At 40.6% G+C, this 21,759-nt stretch overlaps 1 protein-coding gene across 1 annotated transcript in view; it reads right to left on the minus strand.

The window, feature by feature from the left end:
- Positions 1–577: 577 nt before the first annotated feature.
- Positions 578–21,759, minus strand: part of BLMH (bleomycin hydrolase) — a 30,700-nt gene continuing 9,518 nt past the window's right edge. The window contains exons 6-12 of the mRNA XM_054008562.1: positions 21,065–21,157; positions 16,769–16,924; positions 16,051–16,209; positions 15,872–15,939; positions 15,192–15,309; positions 11,249–11,318; positions 578–1,784 (exon numbers count right to left, since the gene is read on the minus strand). Coding sequence (XP_053864537.1) covers positions 1,633–1,784; positions 11,249–11,318; positions 15,192–15,309; positions 15,872–15,939; positions 16,051–16,209; positions 16,769–16,924; positions 21,065–21,157 — 816 coding nt within the window. The 3' untranslated portion in view covers positions 578–1,632. The remainder of the gene's footprint in view (positions 1,785–11,248; positions 11,319–15,191; positions 15,310–15,871; positions 15,940–16,050; positions 16,210–16,768; positions 16,925–21,064; positions 21,158–21,759) is intronic.

The following is a 21,759-nucleotide window of genomic DNA, read 5'->3' on the forward strand; positions in this document are numbered from 1 at the left end:
TTCTGTTTGCAGCCAAGTCTTTTGCTTCTCTTTACACTGTGAATTTTTAATGGACCTTACTAGAGGTGAAAAAAAAAAAATACTTTTTGATGAAAGTATGTCAGTTACAGAAGCTGAATTTGGAACCCCAAGAATCCCATTCGTTGCTTGTACGTAGGCCAGCACTGTTTTACATATAATAGGTTAGTGGACTGTTCTTTTCTGCCCATATTCTCTTCATTTTGTCCAACCCCACCTTTCTCCTTTCCCCAGTGGGTAAAGACTCCATGCAGAACAGCACAAGTCATCGTGACAGAGGTCATGGTAGGCAGTTTAACAGCTTGGCTTGATTTGGATCCAAGCATTTACATTGTGCTCATCACCTTGGTATTTAAGCGCCTGTAGTGTGAATGTCTTCCTGTGTACACAGGGTGGGTGGAGAGCCTTTGTGACTACTATGGAGAAGATAAAGCAACATGGCTTGTTGAACTGCTTGTGTTTTGGCTCCCCAAGAGTTGTTTATGGGTCACTAGCATCTTTCTCATTCAATGAAGTTACATGTAGCTAATTTATAAAAGAAAACAGCTCTACCCATAACTCCAGAAAGTGTTTTATTTAAAAGCATCATAGCACCATCTAGTTTAAGATGTCCAAATAAAATGCAGTAATTAAAAATCCAGTTTTGCTAGAGCAGTGGTTTCCAAAGTGGGATGCGCACACCCCAGGGGGTGCCCAAGAGGATCCTTCGGGGTACGTGGCAGGAGCAGCGCTTTGGCAGTTCGGGTGGCTTTTTTTTTTTGGCGCTTCAGCCGTTCGGACGGGGGTGAGTGCTCAAAATTTTTTACTGATGGGGTGCACGATCAAAAAAGTTTGGAGACCACTGTGCTAGAGCACCATATTCTTTAACTTTGCCTGTGATCATATTTATTATGGTTGTCCTTGCTAATCTTATTGAAAAATAACGCTCCTGTGAGTACAGATTGACTCACGCCAGAATCAGTCCGTCATACTTTGATAGGGAAGAGCAGAAAGTAAGTCAGGCTTAGTACAAAGGCTCAATGCTGCTGGAATATGAAACAGTTTTGGAAAAATTACTAGAAGAAAATGGAACCATCGCTGTAGACCTACCTCCTTAAGACCAACTCCTATTATGCAGAAAACCAAAAATGTGAATAGCTCCCTAGAAACAAAATTAAGCCAATACTGAATCTGGACACTTATAGTACAAATAAAAACGTGAAAGACTTCTTATAAACATTTTGCTGTATTTTTCCTAATATCACTCAGCTAATTAGCCTAAAATATGGCCATTTACAACCCTCTCTCCTATGGAAAGCACTGGTCAAAACAGTTTTACAGAGTTATGTTCATTATTAAAAAAGGTAAAAACTCAAACGGACATTGAAAGCTCTTATTATACAGTATCATGATGAGGTGGGTCAATTTTGTGTGCGCACACACAGAATAGCCTGACAGCTTTTTTATTCAGCCATTCCGTAAAGCACTATTTCCCAAAAAGATTCTTCACATACATTTAAAGATTATGGACCAAGCTGTGTGCTTGGTCTCATCATCTGGCTATGGCTTCCAATCTCTGGGATTCTCTATCACATCTACTTCTGGTTGACCATTAGGAGACAAGTACTGTGCAGTTCACTTGGCTAATGCACCCATGGGGTCCCATGCTGGCAAGACAATGGGTTCCTGCTGCATCACTGCTAAGATGTCTTCTGGCACGTATTTCTTATCCACCACCACTTCGTACACATACTCTGAAAACCAGTCATCAGACATGATCAGGTAACCTGGAGATAAAAAACAAAGTATGTTACTAACAAAGAACATTAATGATATGGGGAGGCATGGATCTTATGCAAAATTGTATCATGTCTGACAAGTTCATACTGTCAATCATAAATAGCAATCATATTTTCACAGCAACTTTCATGACAAAGTCTTGGAGACTTCAATTTTCTGTTTTTCGTTATTATGAACTATCTGGTTAAGTAGATTTTAGCTACATCAGAGACTTGGAGCAACAAACCTAAATAGGAAGAAAGTTTGACAAGTGTCTCTTGGGCAGGAAATCCTGAAAACTGCTTTGCAAATACAGGAACCTTTGTGCAAGGAAGAGACCATCTGTACTGGACAAGAGGGTCTGAGCCAGAACAAAAGGATTTCTAATCTGGGCAACAAACAGCAGTCCTGGGGTATAGATCATCCTCATACAAAAGGCAGACCCTCTGAATAGGGGAGGCTCACTTTATAATCGCTCAGTCACGTGTTGCTGTTTTAAAGGACATCAAGAATATGTATATTTAGCTGAATTACAATACACTAGATACATTCCAGATTGCTTAGGCTAAACTTCAGACTGCTTTATCCATGCTTATTAACCACTCCAGTTATCTGGGCTTCCTGGTCCAGAACTCCGTTTCAGGAGATGGAGAGAATGTGTGTCCATATTAGATGCTAATTTCTTCCCTCAAACACAAAGCCACCGAGACACCTTCTGGCTGAAATAAATCTTAAGGATAAACTGCACCTCATGTTTACACCGCTCCCACTCTAGGAGGCTCTGGCTGGGAATCTTAATGCCAGAGCCTTCTACCTGTCTAAAGAAGAAAATCCCACATCTAAAAACATCTTGGCTTTCAGCATAATCCTGCTCTCTGAAACAAACAAATGATTTCAGACATTACACACCACCCCATTCCAGGGAATTCAGCATGAATTGAGAAAGTGCACTGTCAGGGAGAGGGAGGCTATATTTGATAGAAGACAGATGAAGCTTTGTGTAATAAAGTTCCTCATGTCCCTATAACAATATCACCACACAATCAAATGAAACAAGAAAATGCCCAAAGAATATGGACAATAAGTGCATCTATCTACACCATCTTGTTTCTAAAGCAAGAGATTAGATTGAATTCCCATAAATTAAAAAGCCTATCAATTGTAATGTGAGCTAGAAGCCGGTTTGGAGGTACTGCCAAGGGAAGCTGCCTTGATTGTTCTCTTTCTTCAGGATATGAGTTCTTGGGACACAAAAAACCTCACTCCTGACAGCCAACAAGTAATTGCACCCTGCGAGGATAATGAACTCCCTGCCTCTGTGGCTGTTGACATTCTGCATGTCGGAGCTGGACTGCACGGATTGGGATTGCAGCATCTGAACAAGGAGAAAGTGCCAAGTAAAACTTCAGAACATGTGAACAGGGATGGTCACTGTTGCTTGAGAAGGCCTGTAGCCAGGGTCACATAGAAAGCCATAATTTTCTTCATTAAATGGAATTATTCCCATGCTTCAAGGGAAACAATATATACACCCCATCTCCACATCCTGTCCAAACAGAACCCCAGGCCCTGCATTCCAGCTAAGAGGGATAAGTAGAGGATAGTGAATTTTGATTGTATTTCAGGGCAGAAGGCAGCAGTGAAGCCCCTCTAGGCTCATCCACCCATCAGTCTAGTGTTTCTACTCTAGCCATGTCTGTTTATGAGAGCAAGAGAGAGAGAGAACAGATTCTGGCATAGTATCTTTGTGTTTGGACAAGAGGCTCACCAGAACCCAACAGATGACTGCCCAATAAGTACAGTAGGACATTTAGTTCTCAGGTACTACCCTAGCACAAAGCTGCTCCATGTTTCTCACGTCTTCCCCCAAGAAAAGCCTAATGAAGGGAGCATTATTAGGAAGAGCCAAACAAGGTTTGTCCAGTGGTTCGGGCACTAGACTAGGACTTGGGAGACCCAGGCTAAAGTCCCTGCTCTGCCAGACTTCCTGTGTGAAAGTGGATAAGCCACTTAGCGGCTCTGTGCCTTAGTTCCCCATCTATAAAATGGGCTAACAGGACTGCCATACCTCACAGGAGCGTGAGAATAAAAACAAAGGTTCCCAAGTGCTCAGACATTACAGTCAAGTTCCTAGGATAGAGAAAGAATGAGGCTGTAGTACAGATGCTAGGAATAAAAGGAGGAGAGGAGAGGAGAGAGCCAAAAGGGATGACAAATTAACAACTGTTTACATGGCTGCTAGCTGGAGACTTACAGTAAGAAAGGCTTCTCTTCGTGCCAAAGTAGACTGAGACCCCGTCAACAGATGGGATAACATGATTCAATGTTCATTCGATGTTCACCTTTGGAGACCTCCTCCTTGGTTTTAAAAAGATGTCTGATTGGAGATGCTGGGTTCAGAGTTAACACTGTACTGATTCCCCAAGATACAAAGTGAGCAGAGTTATTAAACTCATCTGCAAGGCTGATAAAGTGACCAATAAAACGTAGAATGGAAAGTTTTGCTGGAAGGAAATTTGTCTTATTCAAAAAAAAAAAAAAAAAAAAAAAAAAAAAAAAAAAAAAAACCCAACACCATATTTGTCAGCAATTGCATTCGTTCCTTGGGAAAAACTAAAGGGATTCCAAGAAAACAAGAGTGTTACAAGAGAATCATGTAATTAGTAAATATTTAGGAGAGCCGACGTTCACTGTTCCACAGGCTTCCCTTTCCCCACTACAAGCACCCTAGTGATGGTTCTGCTCCCAGGTCATGCGCACCTTATAGCAGATGTGTTTAAATTGCTCCCCATCTTCAGCAGCTACATAGTGTGAAGGCCCCAGCCCCTCTTTGATCCAGCCTTCACTTCCAGGATTAGGCAAGTCTAGGAAGACTGGTGGGCTGTCGGGTACCCCATCACACACCAGCTGTGTAAAGGGACCCAACTGGATAATATGGGTCCAAAGGAAGGGGTGCACATGGGGGAATGCCAGTAGTTTCTATATCCCACTATAACTTCAGCCTCCTCATGGCCTGAAAGCCGAATCTCTGCTGTATTGTTTCAAGCGGTAGGTAGCCTTTGACGTCCTGCTCAAGAAACAGTGAAGTTGGGGTCTGTTTTTATCCCAAACCTCCAACTGGGTCTCAAATGTTATGTGCCAAGTGTAATGTACTCCTTGGACTCTTCCCTAGTGATGGACCCTGGTGCTCTGTAATGGGTTTATCCATGTACAGCTTTACAGGAACATGCGGTGAGGTGGTGCTGCCCAAATCCTTCCTGAGACAGAGAAGATAGATACAAAGCTCGCTGCCAGGCTCACTCAGCAGTCTAGCAAGTGCTAGGGTATCAAAGTTCAAATCCCAAACTCCCTGGGCCAGCAGGGGCTGAATGCTGAGAAGGCACAGCTGGGGATGAAGCACCATGCTGCTCTCAAGTAATCTCTTATGGTCAATGCCCAAAGAAGAGCTGACAGGCTCTAGAGGAACATGTCTAGTTGCTCTCAGCTAAAGGGAAGGTTGTTGTGGCCCACAGATGAGAAAACTGTCCTTGGGTTTACCAGCTCGGTCTGATGGAACATTTACAAGTATAAGGAAATTTCCCAGACAACTCCCTGACCTAAAAAACAAACAGGCAATAGGCAAGACTAAAGAAAGAGTGCATCTTATGAAAGAGCAGATGAATGACAGTAACCCATCCCAAAGGATGTTGTGTTCACATGTATGCGGCGTGTGCACATGTTCATGTCAGGAACATGGAAACAGATTTACATCCCCTGTACAAAACAGTGCAACACTTTACAGTAAGACAACAACCTGTTTTGGAATTCTAAAAGGAACAGTTGACTCCTATGAAATACACCCAGAAGAACTCATTGATGCAAAAGTTCATGTTTGTAAGAAAGTGATATTTGAGGCAGTAAATGGGTGTTGCTGCTTATAAAAAAGCAGTTTAAGCTGCAATGCTGGCAGACAAGCTCCACAGAGTAAATCTTGAGCAACAGGAGTAATCTGGTTAGCTTTCAGCTTGTTATTTTTAAACTCTGAAAGTCTGAAGTGCTATACGTTGTCATCGTATGTCGTGACAGCAGTTATTGTTGGGTTGACTTTGGATTTTAATACTCTTGTGAAGGAAACAAATGGGGAGAGCCAGGAATAGCAGAGGCTCTTCCTACACAGACCTGTCCAGGTACCACAGTCCTCCTCTGGGAGCTCCCACCAACATTCCAGCCTGGTGTCCATTTGCACCGCTCCACCAACACACTTTAACCGTAACCCTTCTCCACTTAAAATGTGTACTCCTCATGAGTAATGGCTGCCTTTTGGGCTTAAATGGGTCTATCCTACATGAAGGGTTTGAAATAAGGAAGTATGCCTTCTAAGCACTCAGACCACAAATTTATTTCACTTCAAAGCCACATTCAAACCTTCTTCTGGATAGGCAAAAGGCAAGTGCAAAGTTGCTAATAACTGACCTGAACGTGAACACCATTAACTCTACAGTAGTCTTATTCATCTTTTCCCTTACACTGTTCTACAAGCATTGTCCCCAAAGAATGCATATACTCAGCATGTTCAACTTTACATGATGTCTTTACACCACACTTTGGGATAGAAATGACTCATTACCTTAAGATATACCAGCAAAAGGAGCCAAGTCCCAATGAATTCCATGCTAAGTATTTGTAAAGGAGAACAAGTGGGGGCACTTCTAGATTTTTTTTCCTAGAAGCATTCCTCCACAACCAGATTAATGGCACCCAACATAACAAGCCAAGTACCTAGAGCCTCTCATAAAACAAATTTTCATGAACAACTGAGTGCCATTCACTAGACCCTACATTTTCCAGATATGGTCAATGACAGTGGTTGCTGTATTGGCTTGGATTCTGAACACAACCCATATCTTGTTAATGAGCATGTGCTATGACATAAGCATACCAAAAAAAAAAAAAGCTATAGAAAGTAATGCTTGCTAATCAAATACTAGATCTATTAGTTTGTGCATGGAAAGGAAGCTAGAGGTTCAATATTAACTCTTCGGTGTTGACAGTTTCTTTACATGATGCAATATTCCCAAGTGCATCTGTTCTAATGGATGGACCCCCACAGCTCATCAACATTGTAAAATTGAGTGTTTCAGTCTAGTTTCACAGTCAATTTTCTATTAAGACTTCTATCGGATTTTGTTGGAAAACATGAGTATTTTACTTTGAATTTAAATAGCTGTGTCAGGACAGACAAGCTGCTGCATATGAAGAAGCAGTAGCAAAACATAGGCACCTACCAGGAATATTTGAAATGTTAGTGAATTTTTCATGTAACCAGAAAGATTACATCAATAGCTTAAAATGTAAGGCCACATGGTGTTCTCTGAAATTAAACTCAAAGAACTGTCTGTTTTTGACTCCACAAGAATAAAATCAAAGAACTTGTTCTAAATATACTCTATTATGGGGTGAAAGACCTCCAGGCACACTGGGAATTTTCAGCCAGGCCAAGGCTTGTGAGAGTGACTAGGCATTAATCCCCATCACAAAACCAGAATGCCTTTGATATAGTTATCTGCCTGTCAAATCCCTGTCCAGGGAATGCTACAGCTCAAGACTGGGGAACCTGCAGGTCAGATTTTTAGCATAGGTTAATATGGACACAGAGTTGGAATAAAAAGCTTTGGCGATTAAGGTAGATGTCCACAGGCATAGGATCAGTCCCTCATTTCCAGAATAATAAATTTCACTAGACAAAAGTTAGCAAAAGAAAGAAACAGCATCTGAAATGAGTGCTGTAGACTTACCACATGAAAGCTAAATGTAACTTATGTCTCTGTAGAAGCATTATTATTTGAATAATATCAGCTGCAGCTTGGTGAGACCCTACAGATGAGACAACTCTGGTAAAGAGAGCTAGATAATAAGCAGGACGCTATAATCAGAAAGTCTCACCGTAAAACGTGCCAATTAAGTTAGATTGCATTCATCTTTCCTTCCTATTTAAAAAAGGATAAAGGATTTTTGAGATAAGCGTGTGCTAAGAGATTTCTTGGAAGTGAACAGTGCCTAATTTGGTCCTGCACAGCTGTTCCTAGCTTATCTATTGGCTCTCTTTAAAAGATTTCCTTTGCATAATCTCTGGAATTCTGGCTATTTCAGAACAAAAATGTTAGCTTATTTTCAGATGGGAGAATTACGTATTTTGCAGCAAAAGATAAACTACACAGAACAGCAAAGAGACCCTCTTCCTCCCAAACACAAACTTGTCAGACAGTAATGCTATACTTTTATTATTTTGCAAAAGGTAATACATTTCAGACTGGATGGGCATTTGACAAACTAATCTAGACCAGGCCCATACAGAAGGATTTGAGAACAAACCCCTTAACGTGGATCATCTTTGGTTATCAAACCTTATGAGTACTGGGTAGCACACTGTTTTTTGTTGAAGTAGGGTTCATTAGGAATATAGGGGAGCAGGCACTGGTTTGTTGCTATAAAGCTATTCATGTATTCTGGGCTGAATGCACTCGTTCACCATTATAGGTTGCACTTAAATGTTAGGCAGGTGACATTTATGGTTGTTTGGGGAGAGAAGGTATGGAGCACTTATGGGTGGAAAGGGGGGGGTGAAGAGACCATGGGCTTACTAAGAATGGCAGATTTCATTAACTGATCCAGAATTTGTACACCTTTGTTTTTCAATTAGTTATGACCGTATCTTTTTAAAAATAAGATTCTCTTATGGCTGGGCAAAAGCAATTTTACTACAAATCAGTGTCCCCCTCACAATGGATGGACAACCCTTTGGTAACCAGTGTTTGCATCCCAATGTTCCCAAGCAATCCTAAACCACCACCACAATGTGGCATATGGTACTGGGAGGAGGAAGGGACGGAATTAGGAGGAAGCAAGACTTCATAAGAGCACATTTTGATTTCACAACTCTAGTGCTTGTGGTCCATGCTCTACTGTGTTAGCGAAGGTTTCAATGAGTGCAGGATTGTGCCTACTGCCATGCAAACTATCAAGGGAAGTGGTGGACTCTCTCTCGGTTTTCAAATCAAGACTGGATGCCTTTCTGTAAGATGTGTTTTAAAACACAAGTTATTGGGCTCAATACAGGGTTGCCTGGGTGAAATTTAAAGGCCTGTGCTATACAGTAGGGCAGACTAGATCTATGGTCCCTTCTGGCCTTAAGCTATGAATGTACAAGTAGGTTATTACAAAGCAATCATCTATTTAGCTAATTTTTTTAAAAGAAATCTTTTAAGCCTTTTTAGCATCCTTTTCACAATTTTTTTTAAGACTCCAACTACCGATCATAACTTTAAACTAGAACTAGGATTTACTTAGACATGAGCTGAACAAGCAACTTTTTAAAGAATACCTCTAATCTCGTGTGTATTGTATTGGTTGTCATGCTTCTTTGCCGTCAACTAGGAGAAGTAAACGGATAGGCAAACGTGCATATTTCCTGAAATTCCTCTTGGCAAGTCATACAGATGTTTGAGAGGTCCTGCCCTCTCCACAGCATATCAATATACTCAGCCATAGTTTGGCATCACTACAAAGGAAAACAAAACTGTCTACAGGAAACCACCAATAAACCACTCAGCCCTGCAGGGCACCAAACTGAGTTTTATTGCTGCCTCAAATTCATCATAGTCATTCCAAGAAGTATTTATATAATGCAACAACAATTAGAAATCAATCAAGCTGGAGGGGAAGGAGCCAGTGATCTGTTGATTAAGAGAAATATTACTAGCACTTAAAATTTGTTTATACAAAATTTGGGCCACTGAGTTTGGTGGTAGAAGTCAGCCAACATCCATTCATAATATTTTTCATGTGGAGATTAAAAGATTTGCACTGTCAAATTGCTAAAATAGTTACAAGACAAGGCCAAGACATCCCTCTGATAAAGCAGACTGCGCACTTGTATTTATCCTCACATATGGGGTCTCAAAATGCTTTACAAACATTAAATGAGGCCTTGCAGTATGCAAGATCTCTCTTATCTATGGTCTACTGATGGGAAAACTGAAGTACAGAAATTAAGTAACTAGCTCAAATCACACAGGAAACCTGTAGCAGAGTCAGGAATAGAAGGTAGGTCTCCGGAACTCCTGGATTTGGTATAACCCCAAGACTACCCTTCTGAGGAAGTTCAATATAGTACGTCCTGCACAGACCATGCTATCTAATCCCCTCTCGGAGGCTCTGGGCAGCAGGCTCTTTTGAAGACAGGTCACAAACAATGGAAAGAGCACAACTGGAATCTTCAGTCTCCATCTTTACTGTTTCTGGTGGTTGCTTATAATGAAGTCATTTGTTCCACTGACACAGCAAAACCAAGGTTGCACCAGAACATGAATTGCAGCTGGCACTTTAATACATCATAACAATTCAGGATTTCGATTCACTTCACTATGAATGGAACTGGAATACTTCCAAGTTCACTATAAGCGGGTTCCATTGTATAGTTACATCTTACTTTCCCATTTGAGGATTTTAAAATAAATTCCTGATTCTTGCTTCAGGGAGATGGCTGAGGAAGCCCACAATGCCCAGCCTAGCTACTCCTTCTCTTTCTATGGCTTGCAGAGCGAACATATTGTAGGCATCTACTTGTCTGCTTATCTTCGGTAATTACACTGCCCCTTGCACCTTTTCTGTTGACAGATTGCAGATATTGGCAGTAACTGCAGAAGGAGTTCCTTAATCTACCTTAAGCATCACCTTAGCCTGTGCCCTAGAGGACAGTGAACTCTAGTGTGAGTCAGCCTCCATGTTTCAGTCTGACAAGCTTTTTCCAGTAAGACAGGATTTTACAGCGAGCTTGTAATTGGGATCTGTCCTGTGTAATCCCCACATTCTGAAAAATCAAATCTGAAACTTCAGTAAAAGTCAAAGCATATTTTTCTGCCCTACCTCAACTGATTCCATAAACAAGTACAATTGGAATGGCAGCCACCTAATCGCTCCTATGGGAAATAAATACGGACATTCATTGCCATTTCACAAGGCAGCATTCAGCCGAACAGGTAGCACACGATGCTACCAGGCAGAGATCCAAGTTCAAAATTATGCTTCTAAGCTAGTGGTTTTCAACATTTTTCTTCATTTGCAGACCCCTAAAAAAATTCAAATGAAGGAGCAGACCCCTTTGGAAATCTTAGACACAGTCTGCAAACCCCCCAGGGTCCACAGTTTCAAAACCATTGTTCTAAGCTCCTAGACCACTGGAGACTGAGGTAGACTATATTATTCTACAACTAACTCTGTGGGACATGAGTTTTGAAGAAAACATGACTACACTAAGATTACTGCTCCTCTTTCTACAAGTATTATGGTGTAGGATCTCACTTGGTGCACACTTACTGCTGGTAATCTTTTGCCTCAACTGACATCTATGAAATGCCTACCACCACAAGGCCCTTTTCCCTTCCATATATGGAGTTCGGCAATGTAGTCATGTGACTGCTATGATTTATGTTACCTTTAATACCACGGTCTTCACCCCAGGAGTTCTCCACCTTCCATTTCTCAATGGATCCTTCTTGCCCATCCTGAACAAAAGATGAAAGTAAAACATGCATTCAGTGGAGAAATTCCTCAAAGTTTCTGACAGTCAGTGCTCCTACTTCTAAAATCATTGCCAACAGAACCACCAACCTGACACATAGATGTCTGATGCTCATGCTAAGGAAACTGGTAGGCAGACTCTCAGAACAATAAAAAGAACAGGAGTACTTGTGGCACCTGAGAGACTAACAAATTTATTAGAGCATACGCTTTCGTGGGCTACTGCCCACTTCTTCGGGCATCTATATGCACCCGAAGAAGTGGGCTGTAGCCCATGAAAGCGTATGCTCTAATAAATTTGTTAGTCTCTCAGGTGCCACAAGTACTCCTGTTCTTTTTGCGGATATAGTCTAACCCGGCTGCTACTTTGAAACTAGTCTATTCAAATCCTTTCCTAGTTAGAATCAGTGCACACAAGTCCACAAAGTAACATGTCACATGAAAGGTACTCAAGCTCCCCGGAGGCAGCATTCCATCCTATTGGAGGGTGTGTAATGTTTTTAGCTAATGAGGAACAGTGGATGTGCCCAAAGAGTCACTTTTTTAGAATCAGCAACAAACAAATAGGTAGTTTAATCTAATCAAGGCCGAAGAAAAATACTAAAGGGTTTTGCTATATTTTAACATCAAAAACCTCAGCCGAAAAGAGGACTCAAGCAAATTTGTTTTGTCTTTTTCAGTGAATTAGCTCAAGCCATTTTATGTCTTAGATAAAACACAAGATGTCTAACTTGTGTGACATTAACACTTGTGCCGTCCCCTAAGCTCCATGACACTTCCCCTTCTCATAACAGGTATTGTCTGTCAATAGGAGAGGAAGTTATTTGGATGAAGTACTTTTCCTGTTTGCATTCACAGCCTGGAAGGTCTCTTTCCATATACTGGCTCTTGAGGATTGCCGAGCAAGGGCAGCGCTGCTGTAACTCACCTGGATACTATAGGGGCTCCTCATTGGGCTTTTTCCACCCTGATAACCCCACTTTTAACTTTCAGCCTTTCAATGGAGGCTTCCCCCTCACACACCACGACTCAGCTTTGGTCTCCCTGAAGACAGTCTCTTCCAGAGGGGTGCCTATTAGCTGTTTCACCATAGTTTTTTTTTAGCCTCCCCAAAGTAGTCTTTCACAGCCTTCATGGGGAACAGTTCCTGGTCAACATTAAAAAATGGAAGCCAGTTCGGGCCCCCAAGAAAGGCTGTAGACCACCACCACACAGAATCTCCTCAAATGTGGGTCACTAGGAGGCAGAGCTGAATTGTTTCAGCTAGTCTAAGTCCACACTGGCTTTCAGCATGTTTAATGACCAGTTAAAGCTTAATCAGTTCAAACCGAACCAGTTTAGTGCCAGACTAGCTGAAACAGTTCTGCTAGATCTCCTAGTGCGCCCCACACTATGAAATCTCCCTGGTTCAGATCAGAAACAGTGCGTTCTGGAACTGTTACTAGGGTATCGGTAACTAGGAGTCATTGCAACTGAAACAGTTTAGGACATGGCTTAAGAGAACAAGGGGCAAACATGAAACATTCATTAAGGCAAGTGTGGAACCATGAACTGTTTGTGCTTAAACTGGTTCAATGACAAAGCAGTTCTCTAGTGTAGTCAAGACGGCATTCCATTCCAAGCTTCATTAGCACTCTAGCATATATTCCACATTCTGAAAGAGTCTCGTCTGTTTTTACATCATTATCAAGCAAACAGAAGCACTGAGAAGAGAACCCCATGTGCTTACTAAGCAAGAAGATCCTTAATCCATAGGCTTCCCCATAGCAGCTCCCATGAAGAACTATTAATTCATTTCTCTCCCTTTCTTCTGGTATTCTGCCCTCTTCTGTGATGTTCATGATAATGTAGGGTTTACTCTGCCCCTTACCTCCCTTTATTACTGTAGTAACTGACATTTTATAGTTTTGGGATGAGGTTGGGGAAAAAACACTTTAAAAGTAGACAAGAGTCCTTAAAATGAGATACTCGAGGTGTACCAAAAGCACTAAATTGAGTCCACTCATAAGCACTTTGACATGTAAATTGAACAAAAGTGTATAGCATGGTTTAGAAATACTGGCATGGATTAAATGTGCCTCTTTTGGAAATAAATTACATTGTAACATTGAAGAAAATCCCATTGCAATCAAAACCTTTTTACAAAACAGGTAAAAAAAACTAATGCTTTGATGGATTTACAACTACCTTTGAAAGCTCCTTTAGATTAAAGTCAAGGTTTATATAAGGCAACATGTTCAGACAAATACACAATCTAGCTATTATTTTAGTAAGAAAAATGCCTTCAAATTCTGGACATCCTCTAGAGTTAAAGAAGCACTACTTCCTTTAAGTGACCTCCTGGCTCTAGAGACATCCATCTCTCACATTCTTCTTCAAGACCCAAAGTATATATAGTCTATGTATGGGAATGTGTTTTCAGTTTAGCAGATCTTCCTTACATTTGTCAAAGTTCTGGGTTTAGGTGGCAGTATAAGAGAGCCCATTCATTGATTCCAATAGCCAGATTGTGTATCAGAGTTTAACTTTTGCATACCAAAACCCTAAGAGGGTCAAAAATATGAGCTGCAAATCAAGGAAGCAGACTGCCAGGAAGGAATTTCTACTTATATAACTTTTGCTGTTCCAAACAAAAAAACCAACACCAAACAAACCACAGTTCAGTGTGAAAAGAAGCCAGATTGCAGCATGAGTCACTTTATATAAAAAATAACCACTTAAGGAATGTAAAGTTACTATACACATATACACAAACTTCACACCGATTACAGGTTTATATAAGAATTTCAAACAGCTACAAATGTATAAATCATTTTAAAACTCAAAATTTCAGAAATCAATAGAATATCCTTTAATCTTCACACAGGATTAGTTCTGTAATCTGACATTTGAAAAGCATGTGTAAATTGTAGAAGACCAGCGTGTAGAATACTATTGAATTTTGAAAAGTAGTTATAAGAAAAACTGAGGGCTCAACAATCCCATGTCACACCCTTGCATGAAGTCCTGACTCTCTGGGAAAGTTTTCAATAATATGTAGGCACTTCCTTCTCAGACCAAATCTTGGTTTGGAAGAGATTACTTTTTCAAAGGAATCTTAAAAACTTTGACTTTGTGTTTTGATGTAGGGGGAAATCTCCTCAATTTTTCCAGAAAACAAAAGCTGAAAATTAGAACGACTTCCAGGTATCCAAAGATACTGAATTTCACATGGGTCTCAGATGCCATTTCTCTGGTTTATTAGCATGCAGTACAGCTGTTGGCAATGTAAAAGTGCTAAGAGCTGTACTGCTGTTTGGGGGTTTAGAGTCTTCTCTCTGAGTAGTGGGTGTGTCACAGAAGTCATGTGCTACTAATTTTGAGTGATTGTTAGTTATTTGAGTGCCTCCTGCAGGCTGTTCAAGCAAGTTTTAAAGTAGTATAATGCTTGGTGCTAGACCTAGACTAGATTAAGTAGTGTGCTGTAGAGAGATGTGCGATCATCTTTGATTCCCTGGTCAGTAGGATAAATCAGAATTCACATACCATTTAAAGCCAGCCAAGCTATATTTTAAGTTCCTGGAAAATACAAGCCAAGTTTCTTTGCCCTTCTCAAAGAATTTCTGGGCACAAAAACCAAGCCACTGCCCTGTTGTCTAGGATTGCTCACTTGTTCGGAGAAACTACAAATAGTAATTTACCAACAAGTGACACAGGCTAATAAGACAGGCATCATGCGCAGGTGTGATGTCCTGCACATGTGCTGCCCTTTACCAGAACATGTACATTGTGAATGAACCCTGAGCATATAAACAAACTGCAGGAGAGTTCAAATACATCTGTGCAAACAGCACAAGCTCTTGCGGAGAAGATCTTACCTTCTCCGTGAAGGCAGTGAGGACCATGGCATGGGTCATCATTGATTCTCCAAAGATTAATCGTTCTGCTTTGTTCATGTTCTTGACGGAGACACCGAACACCAGCTCATGATCAAACCTACAAGTAAGCCATACAAAGGAGATGAAGACAGGAGGGAAGGAGGAATCAGTGGAACGTAACGTCCAATGATGTATTGCACAGGGCTTTGACAGATGCTTAGCTCCTCTTCAAATCTCGAGTTAGAATAAATACTATATTGACCCTTTTGGCATTCCCCTTAGTGGAATGCCATCCACTAAGTACTAGGAAATTCAAGTAACTACACAAGACATTCAGAGGGGTGCTACATTCCCTTCCTTTTTGCCTTGCAAGAGGCACAGACAGGATATACTGCATTTAAGTCCATTTCTCTTCAGCTAAGAGTATTTTACATTCACATTTCACATCAGTGAATTAGCAACTGAGCACATTTTCAGAGTATCAACATTTCATTTAACAGCCAACAAAGAAGGGGATTTAACAACAGGAATAAAGAGCCAAATGCACACTCGTCTTACTCATTTTGGGTAAAAATCATTTTTTGGACAACATCTGTCACCTTAGCATTTTCGATTTGATGCAAGATTGCCATGAACAGAGAGCCCAAAAAACAATTGTGTTTGAGATTTCCTGCACTTACACATTCAGGTCAATGATGCCCAGCTTGCTATGGAAGTATTTTCCAACATCGCAGCCGAACCACACAGCCTAAAAATAGGAGAAAAGAGTCATGCCTGGGCCACATCCCAAGATAGCCTCTTACGCTACGAAAGAAAAAAAAAAAAAATGTTGTGGCACTGATTGGAAGAAAACACAAACCTCGCCATCTTTAATAGAAGCTGCAGCCAGCTTCTTCAACAGATCAACAGGCTGGTTGTTGTAGAGGGTTTTTCTTCCTCCCACCAGGTTGCCCAGGTACGCTACAGTGTATAGCTTGTTGTACTGGTTCTGGGGTCGAGGATCATTCACTAGACAAATCTGCCATGAATAAGAGGTCACTAGTTAAATTATAAATCAATTGAAGCCTCAAAACAACCAACTCTTGGTATATCAGATTAGTTCTTCTGCTCTAGCTAGTTGACCATCCCATGCAAGTGAGGACAGCTTCAGCTGGAACATCAGAAGTTTATTGAATGCAATAGAAGACATGCTTTAAGCTGGTCCATGTATCCCTAAGTGCTGCATGGGAACCTCATTCTATTCTAATTATTATTTTATTATCAAGGCCCCCATGGCTAAGCCACTCAAGATCTTACAGCAGCATGAAAACATAATTAAAGTACAAATAATCCATAAAAAATCATCCAAATTAACACAAAATCAAGAGAGGGGCACAGTACAAATACAAAAAGGGACGTGGATGCAGAAAGGAAGAAGGGGGAATAAATTCAAGGCCAACTTTGACTCAATTGATAGCCTCACACATTCCCCATACCAATCCGTGTAATAAGCCCTGCTTCAGCAACAGCACATAGTACTATACATTGAACATTAAAAGGGGCTCCAGAAACAGCAGGCATTGGTTGTATTCTCCAACCTTGTTTTCCATGTTGAAGAGGGGTTTGATGTGTTCCTGATAGAACTGCAGTGGTGTCATAGGGCCAATCTTGTGGTAGTTCTTCTCCTTATCTCGGAACTCCCAGGAGAAGGTCTCAGGAGGGTTCCCCAAACAGGTGTTCACTATTCTGAATACCTGCACAGGAAAGCCGATATGGGCATGAAAATTCACCCAAGCCTTTCATCATAGGCTATCGATTAAGCACCAAAATTCTGCAGCTGGGCCAGCTACAGAAATGCCATTAGTCAATGGATATCTTCACATGGGGACCAGCTGCAGAATCAGACCCTTAATGTTTATCTTTAAAACATCTGAATAACCCTATGCTGGTCAGTTTCCCCCATCCAGTACTAAGAACCCTCACTCTGCAACTCCGCCAAACATCAAATTAAAGGCCACAAAATCCAGAGCTTCCTCACCATGCTAGAAACACCACAGGTCCCTGCTCAAGCTTTTTGTCATTTTGCTCAGGCACGAATATATTCAATTCCAAGCTGTAGGAATATGGTAGCAGTGAAATACAATAAACATGTATATGGCTCAGCTGAAACACTGCCCAATCCTTAACTCTAGCAACTCCATTGAAGCGCAGTGAAACCTTCCCCTAGATAGAAGCTGTGTTTAGACTGTGCAATGGAACCAAAAGCACTTACAGTCAAAGACCACAATAAGGACAACAGCTTTTGAGACAAAGTTGCCAGGCCAGCTGCCACCTTTCAGAAGGCCCCTCCCTCCCCACTAGCATATATAAATATTGTTTGGGAAAGGGCTCTAATAATGTATGTCCTGTCTTATGGACACCATAATCCTTTCTCCTAGCATACATGCACAGAAACATTTTCGTTCTGATGGTACACCTCCATTAATCACTTTTCCTTCTGCGAGATGATTTGGATTTCTGCTCTCTTTGGAAATCCCCGAATAATCTTCTTGTCTGTTTTAATATAATTTAACAATACCTAGATTTAGAGTTAAGTATAATTTAACTGAAGGGCTCTGGCTGTTGACTTTGTGACATCCTTGGTTGAAATACATAGTCCTTGATAGCTGACATGCATCTATTAATTTCTATTAGATTAAGGATCTTTAGCTAGATGTCAAGTGGACTGTATCCCTTTAAATCAACTTCTCTTTAAGATGCCAGGCTAGTAGTGGTCCTCTATTATCCAACTATAGAAGTGCTCAACTTTATATAGGACATGTCAGGTTTTAGGTAGCTTTCTGGGAGCACCACATTTCCCTTGTGTGACTAGCTTGTTCAGGCTGCTTTCAATGGCTAGATATTGCAAGGAACAGAACCCTGTTTCTAATAGGCTTTCTTGTCCCATTCTCTTTTGAAGCCATATAGGAATAAAAAAAAAAAACAAAAAAAAAACAAGACAAACACACCATACACTGGGGTTAGGTTAGAAGGTTTCTGTTTTTATCCTCATTTCGCTTGCCATCCAAGATACTTTTATCTAAAAAAATCTTCATGCCAGTAAATGTTTTAAAGGCACCTTGGATCTTAAATATAGATTACCTTAGTGGTGGGAGCACCACTGCATTTGGCCATCTACAAGACAAAAGTGTTCCTGCCCTGAAGAATTTATAATCTAATAAGGATAATAGAAGAAATCAGTTCTTAAGTGGAAACAAGGGCATAGGCTCAAGTTTTTATTGGAGAAACTCCCATTTGTTTAGTTTTTATAGAACATGTTTCCAATAAACGTTTTAAAGAACAAATTTAAATCCCCAGCCTCCTACAAATGTTTGATTCTCACACAGATTATGTTTGTACAAAGATAACATTTGCCAGTGGACATCCCCATGTTACCTCAGATAGCCCCGTTTCCCACCACATCCAATTACAGAAATAAAACAGGTCAATGGAGAAAACTTAAGGAGACCAACAGGCAAAATGATTCCAACCAAAGAAAGGAAAAGTGATGGAGACAAAAGTCTCGGGTCAACAAGAGCAACCTTGCCTGAAATGGTCTCCTTGGCTTGTTTATCACCACACCCACCACAGCCCACCCCTCAGGATCTCCAAAGCTTCCTCTTTCAATACCCAGGGGAAGCTTGTTTCAACTAAACAGAGCTTTCTGTCATGCTGGTGACAGCTAACACCGGGGTAATGTAAGGATACAGTGGCTTTTTGTTTAAAACAAAAATAGGCAGGGAAGAGAAGGGCCACTGCTGATAAGGTAGCACAAAAAGAAAACAGGGAAGCCAAAAATATGCAAATAAAATCCAGTGCCCTGAACTTGTGACCTACCATATGCTGCTTTGATAAGGAGCCTGTTTCTGCTTGAACACAAGAGATTCAGTATTCACCCAAAGACTATGCAACTGCTCAGCTTCAGATAAAGGATTGGTGCCCACGATAAGGAAATGGAGTCATAGAAATTTGCAAATTAACTCAGTGGAGATGAATGGTGGATAAACCTGGTTTGCCAGGCACAAAACTTGAACTCTAATGTATAGAGAAATGCATTTGAACAAGTGAAGCAAGACAGTACAATCCACCTTTAAAACTGCTAACTGCTTTTACAGGTTTAGAGTCTGACAGGTGCAGCTGGCAATGCTAATTACAACATTTACTAAAAGGAAATCCACTTAAATGGTAGTCAACCAGTAGTGTTGCAACAGGAAGAATAGGGGCTAACTCAAAGAAAGAGCGCTTTTTTTTTTTAAGCTACACTACACACCAACTCTCTCCGGATTCAGACAGAAATTAGTGAGCCATTAATGAGCTTTGCTTCCAGTTTCTAATGCTGGGAGATTTTAAACAAAGCAAATGAAAAATGTAAATCTGCAGTGAACTCTATGTCTCTCCTTATCTGAATTAACCAAGCCATTCCAGGGGGCTTCAGGTTAACTCTGCAATTAAGCCCTCCAATGGATGTCTGCATGCAAAGCCTAAAGACAGAAATCTCGCTAATGGATATTTAACTACAAAAAGGTAATTTGCAATGTACTGAAGGACATAATCAATAAGGTAAGAGGTCATTTGGCCCCAGCAGGGCACATTTGATGGAATCTAAAGGGTTTTGTTTTAACAAACAAATGTGTTAAGAACACAGTGCCAGTTTTGCTATCACAACATATTTCTTATTTGAACCTTAGAACTGGGGATAGTGAAGCTGTGGATTTGTGCATGAATTGCAGTGAAAGCCCCTGGGTCCCTCTCTTTGGTAGTACCATTTACACAAGGCATAGAAAAGAATACTTCAACAGGAAGCTTTTGAGAAGTTTGCTGAGGGGAGGGGAAGGAAAAGGAGATTTACATCTTCTCCAAAAGAGCTGGTACAAGATGACCCAGTGTGCCTGTTCCATCAGACGCTTCTGACAGAGGTATATCCATAAACTTCTGTAAGTAGAGAATACAGAAGTGTATCTTTTTTAGAAATACACATGGCCATATATACCAATCTTAACACACTATGGGCAATAAGTTTTCTGCTTCTAATCCATAACTGCTGGCTATTTGAAAATCAAACTTAAGGAAAACAGAGTAAGATGAAAATAATGTATAGTATCTCTTGCATATAAGCCAACCATACAGCAGGGCAAAGTGCTATCCTAAACCGTGGAGAGGTGAGAGCCAGACAATGCATACTACAGCATCACACAGTTGCAAATTAGTTTTAAAGTAAATTCATACAGAGAGGTACTTGGATAGTCTGCCTTTAAGAAAAAGCAACTCATCTTCTTAATTGGTAAAGTGACTGCAATGCTGCATATTTAGCACAAAGTTTTTTCCACATGCTAATGCATGAGAAACTGAACTTCCTTTTGTTATTCTTTTCTGCTCTCTTGTGGGGAATTTCTGCAACACCACTTGTACTGCACAACTTTAAGTTTACAGTGGGTAAACAGAATAGAGTTTCCAATTCTTCTAGCCCTTGCTAGTGAGACCAGGCTGTACATATTATTTTGGTCTCCACTGAAAATGAAAATACTGGGGTTTATAGTCTGCTAACTACACCCAGAGGAGCAAATTCTCAGCTGGTGTAAAGTGTCCTAGCTCCACGACCCACCCAAGTGGGTAAATGCAATGGTATCCCAAAAATGGGAAGAACAGTTTATGCAGGAAAACATTGCTAAAAATAAAAATCACTTAGTAACACTTCAGACAGTACATGGCCATCTGGGTCACTAAGATTTTTGTTTAATATAGGGGTTTGTTTTGCACTTTGCAGATAGCTCTAGAACAAGAGTAAGCCAGAATTACTTTATCTGTAGCAGCTCCCTTCTGCTTTGGAAAGAATCGGGTACATATATGTACATTACCTCCTCTATCATAGTGTCCTTTGCAGCAGTGAGTTCTTCCTTAGTTGACCCACTTGCTACCATGTTTCTTAGCCGCACACAGTACTCCCTCATCTGTTTAAAAAGAAAAAGCCATTGTATCACTGTAATAGGACCACAAAAAGTATTGATTTGCAAAACCTGTATATGTGAGGAAATCAAGATTTGCTTTATGGATCTCTATCAGGCATCCAATCACAAAAGGTTTGTTTACAGAAAAAAATCCCTATTGATACTACTATTAAGAGTTGGTCCTTTATATTAAATTTTAGAACAATCTAAAACCAACCTTTCGGGACGGTTGGTTTGCCAGGATTCAAGCTGAAGACCGTAACATGGCAGCCCCGAGCAACACCATTAAACCTCTGGTTTAATTCCAGCATGCCTATTGTATTTACCAACTCATTTCTAGAGATTTCTGGGGAATAGTTGTCCCTTGATCACATGCTCGTGAATTGCCAAAACAAAGCTTTCAGAGGAAAGGTTTGATTGCCATTTCATTTTTTGCCACAATGGATTCTGATTGCCTAAACCTGCTTTCTTCCTTTGTCACAGTCACTTCAGTATTTTGCATAGCACTGCATGCTTTTCCTGTGCAAGCTGGTTTCAGTTCTATCCTAAGCGCTGTATTTTTAAAATCCATACTTGTAAATCTTAGCCACCATACTTGCATCATT

The sequence above is a fragment of the Malaclemys terrapin genome, chromosome 18 (genome assembly GCF_027887155.1).
Source record: "Malaclemys terrapin pileata isolate rMalTer1 chromosome 18, rMalTer1.hap1, whole genome shotgun sequence".
Classification (NCBI taxonomy): Eukaryota; Metazoa; Chordata; order Testudines; family Emydidae; genus Malaclemys; species Malaclemys terrapin.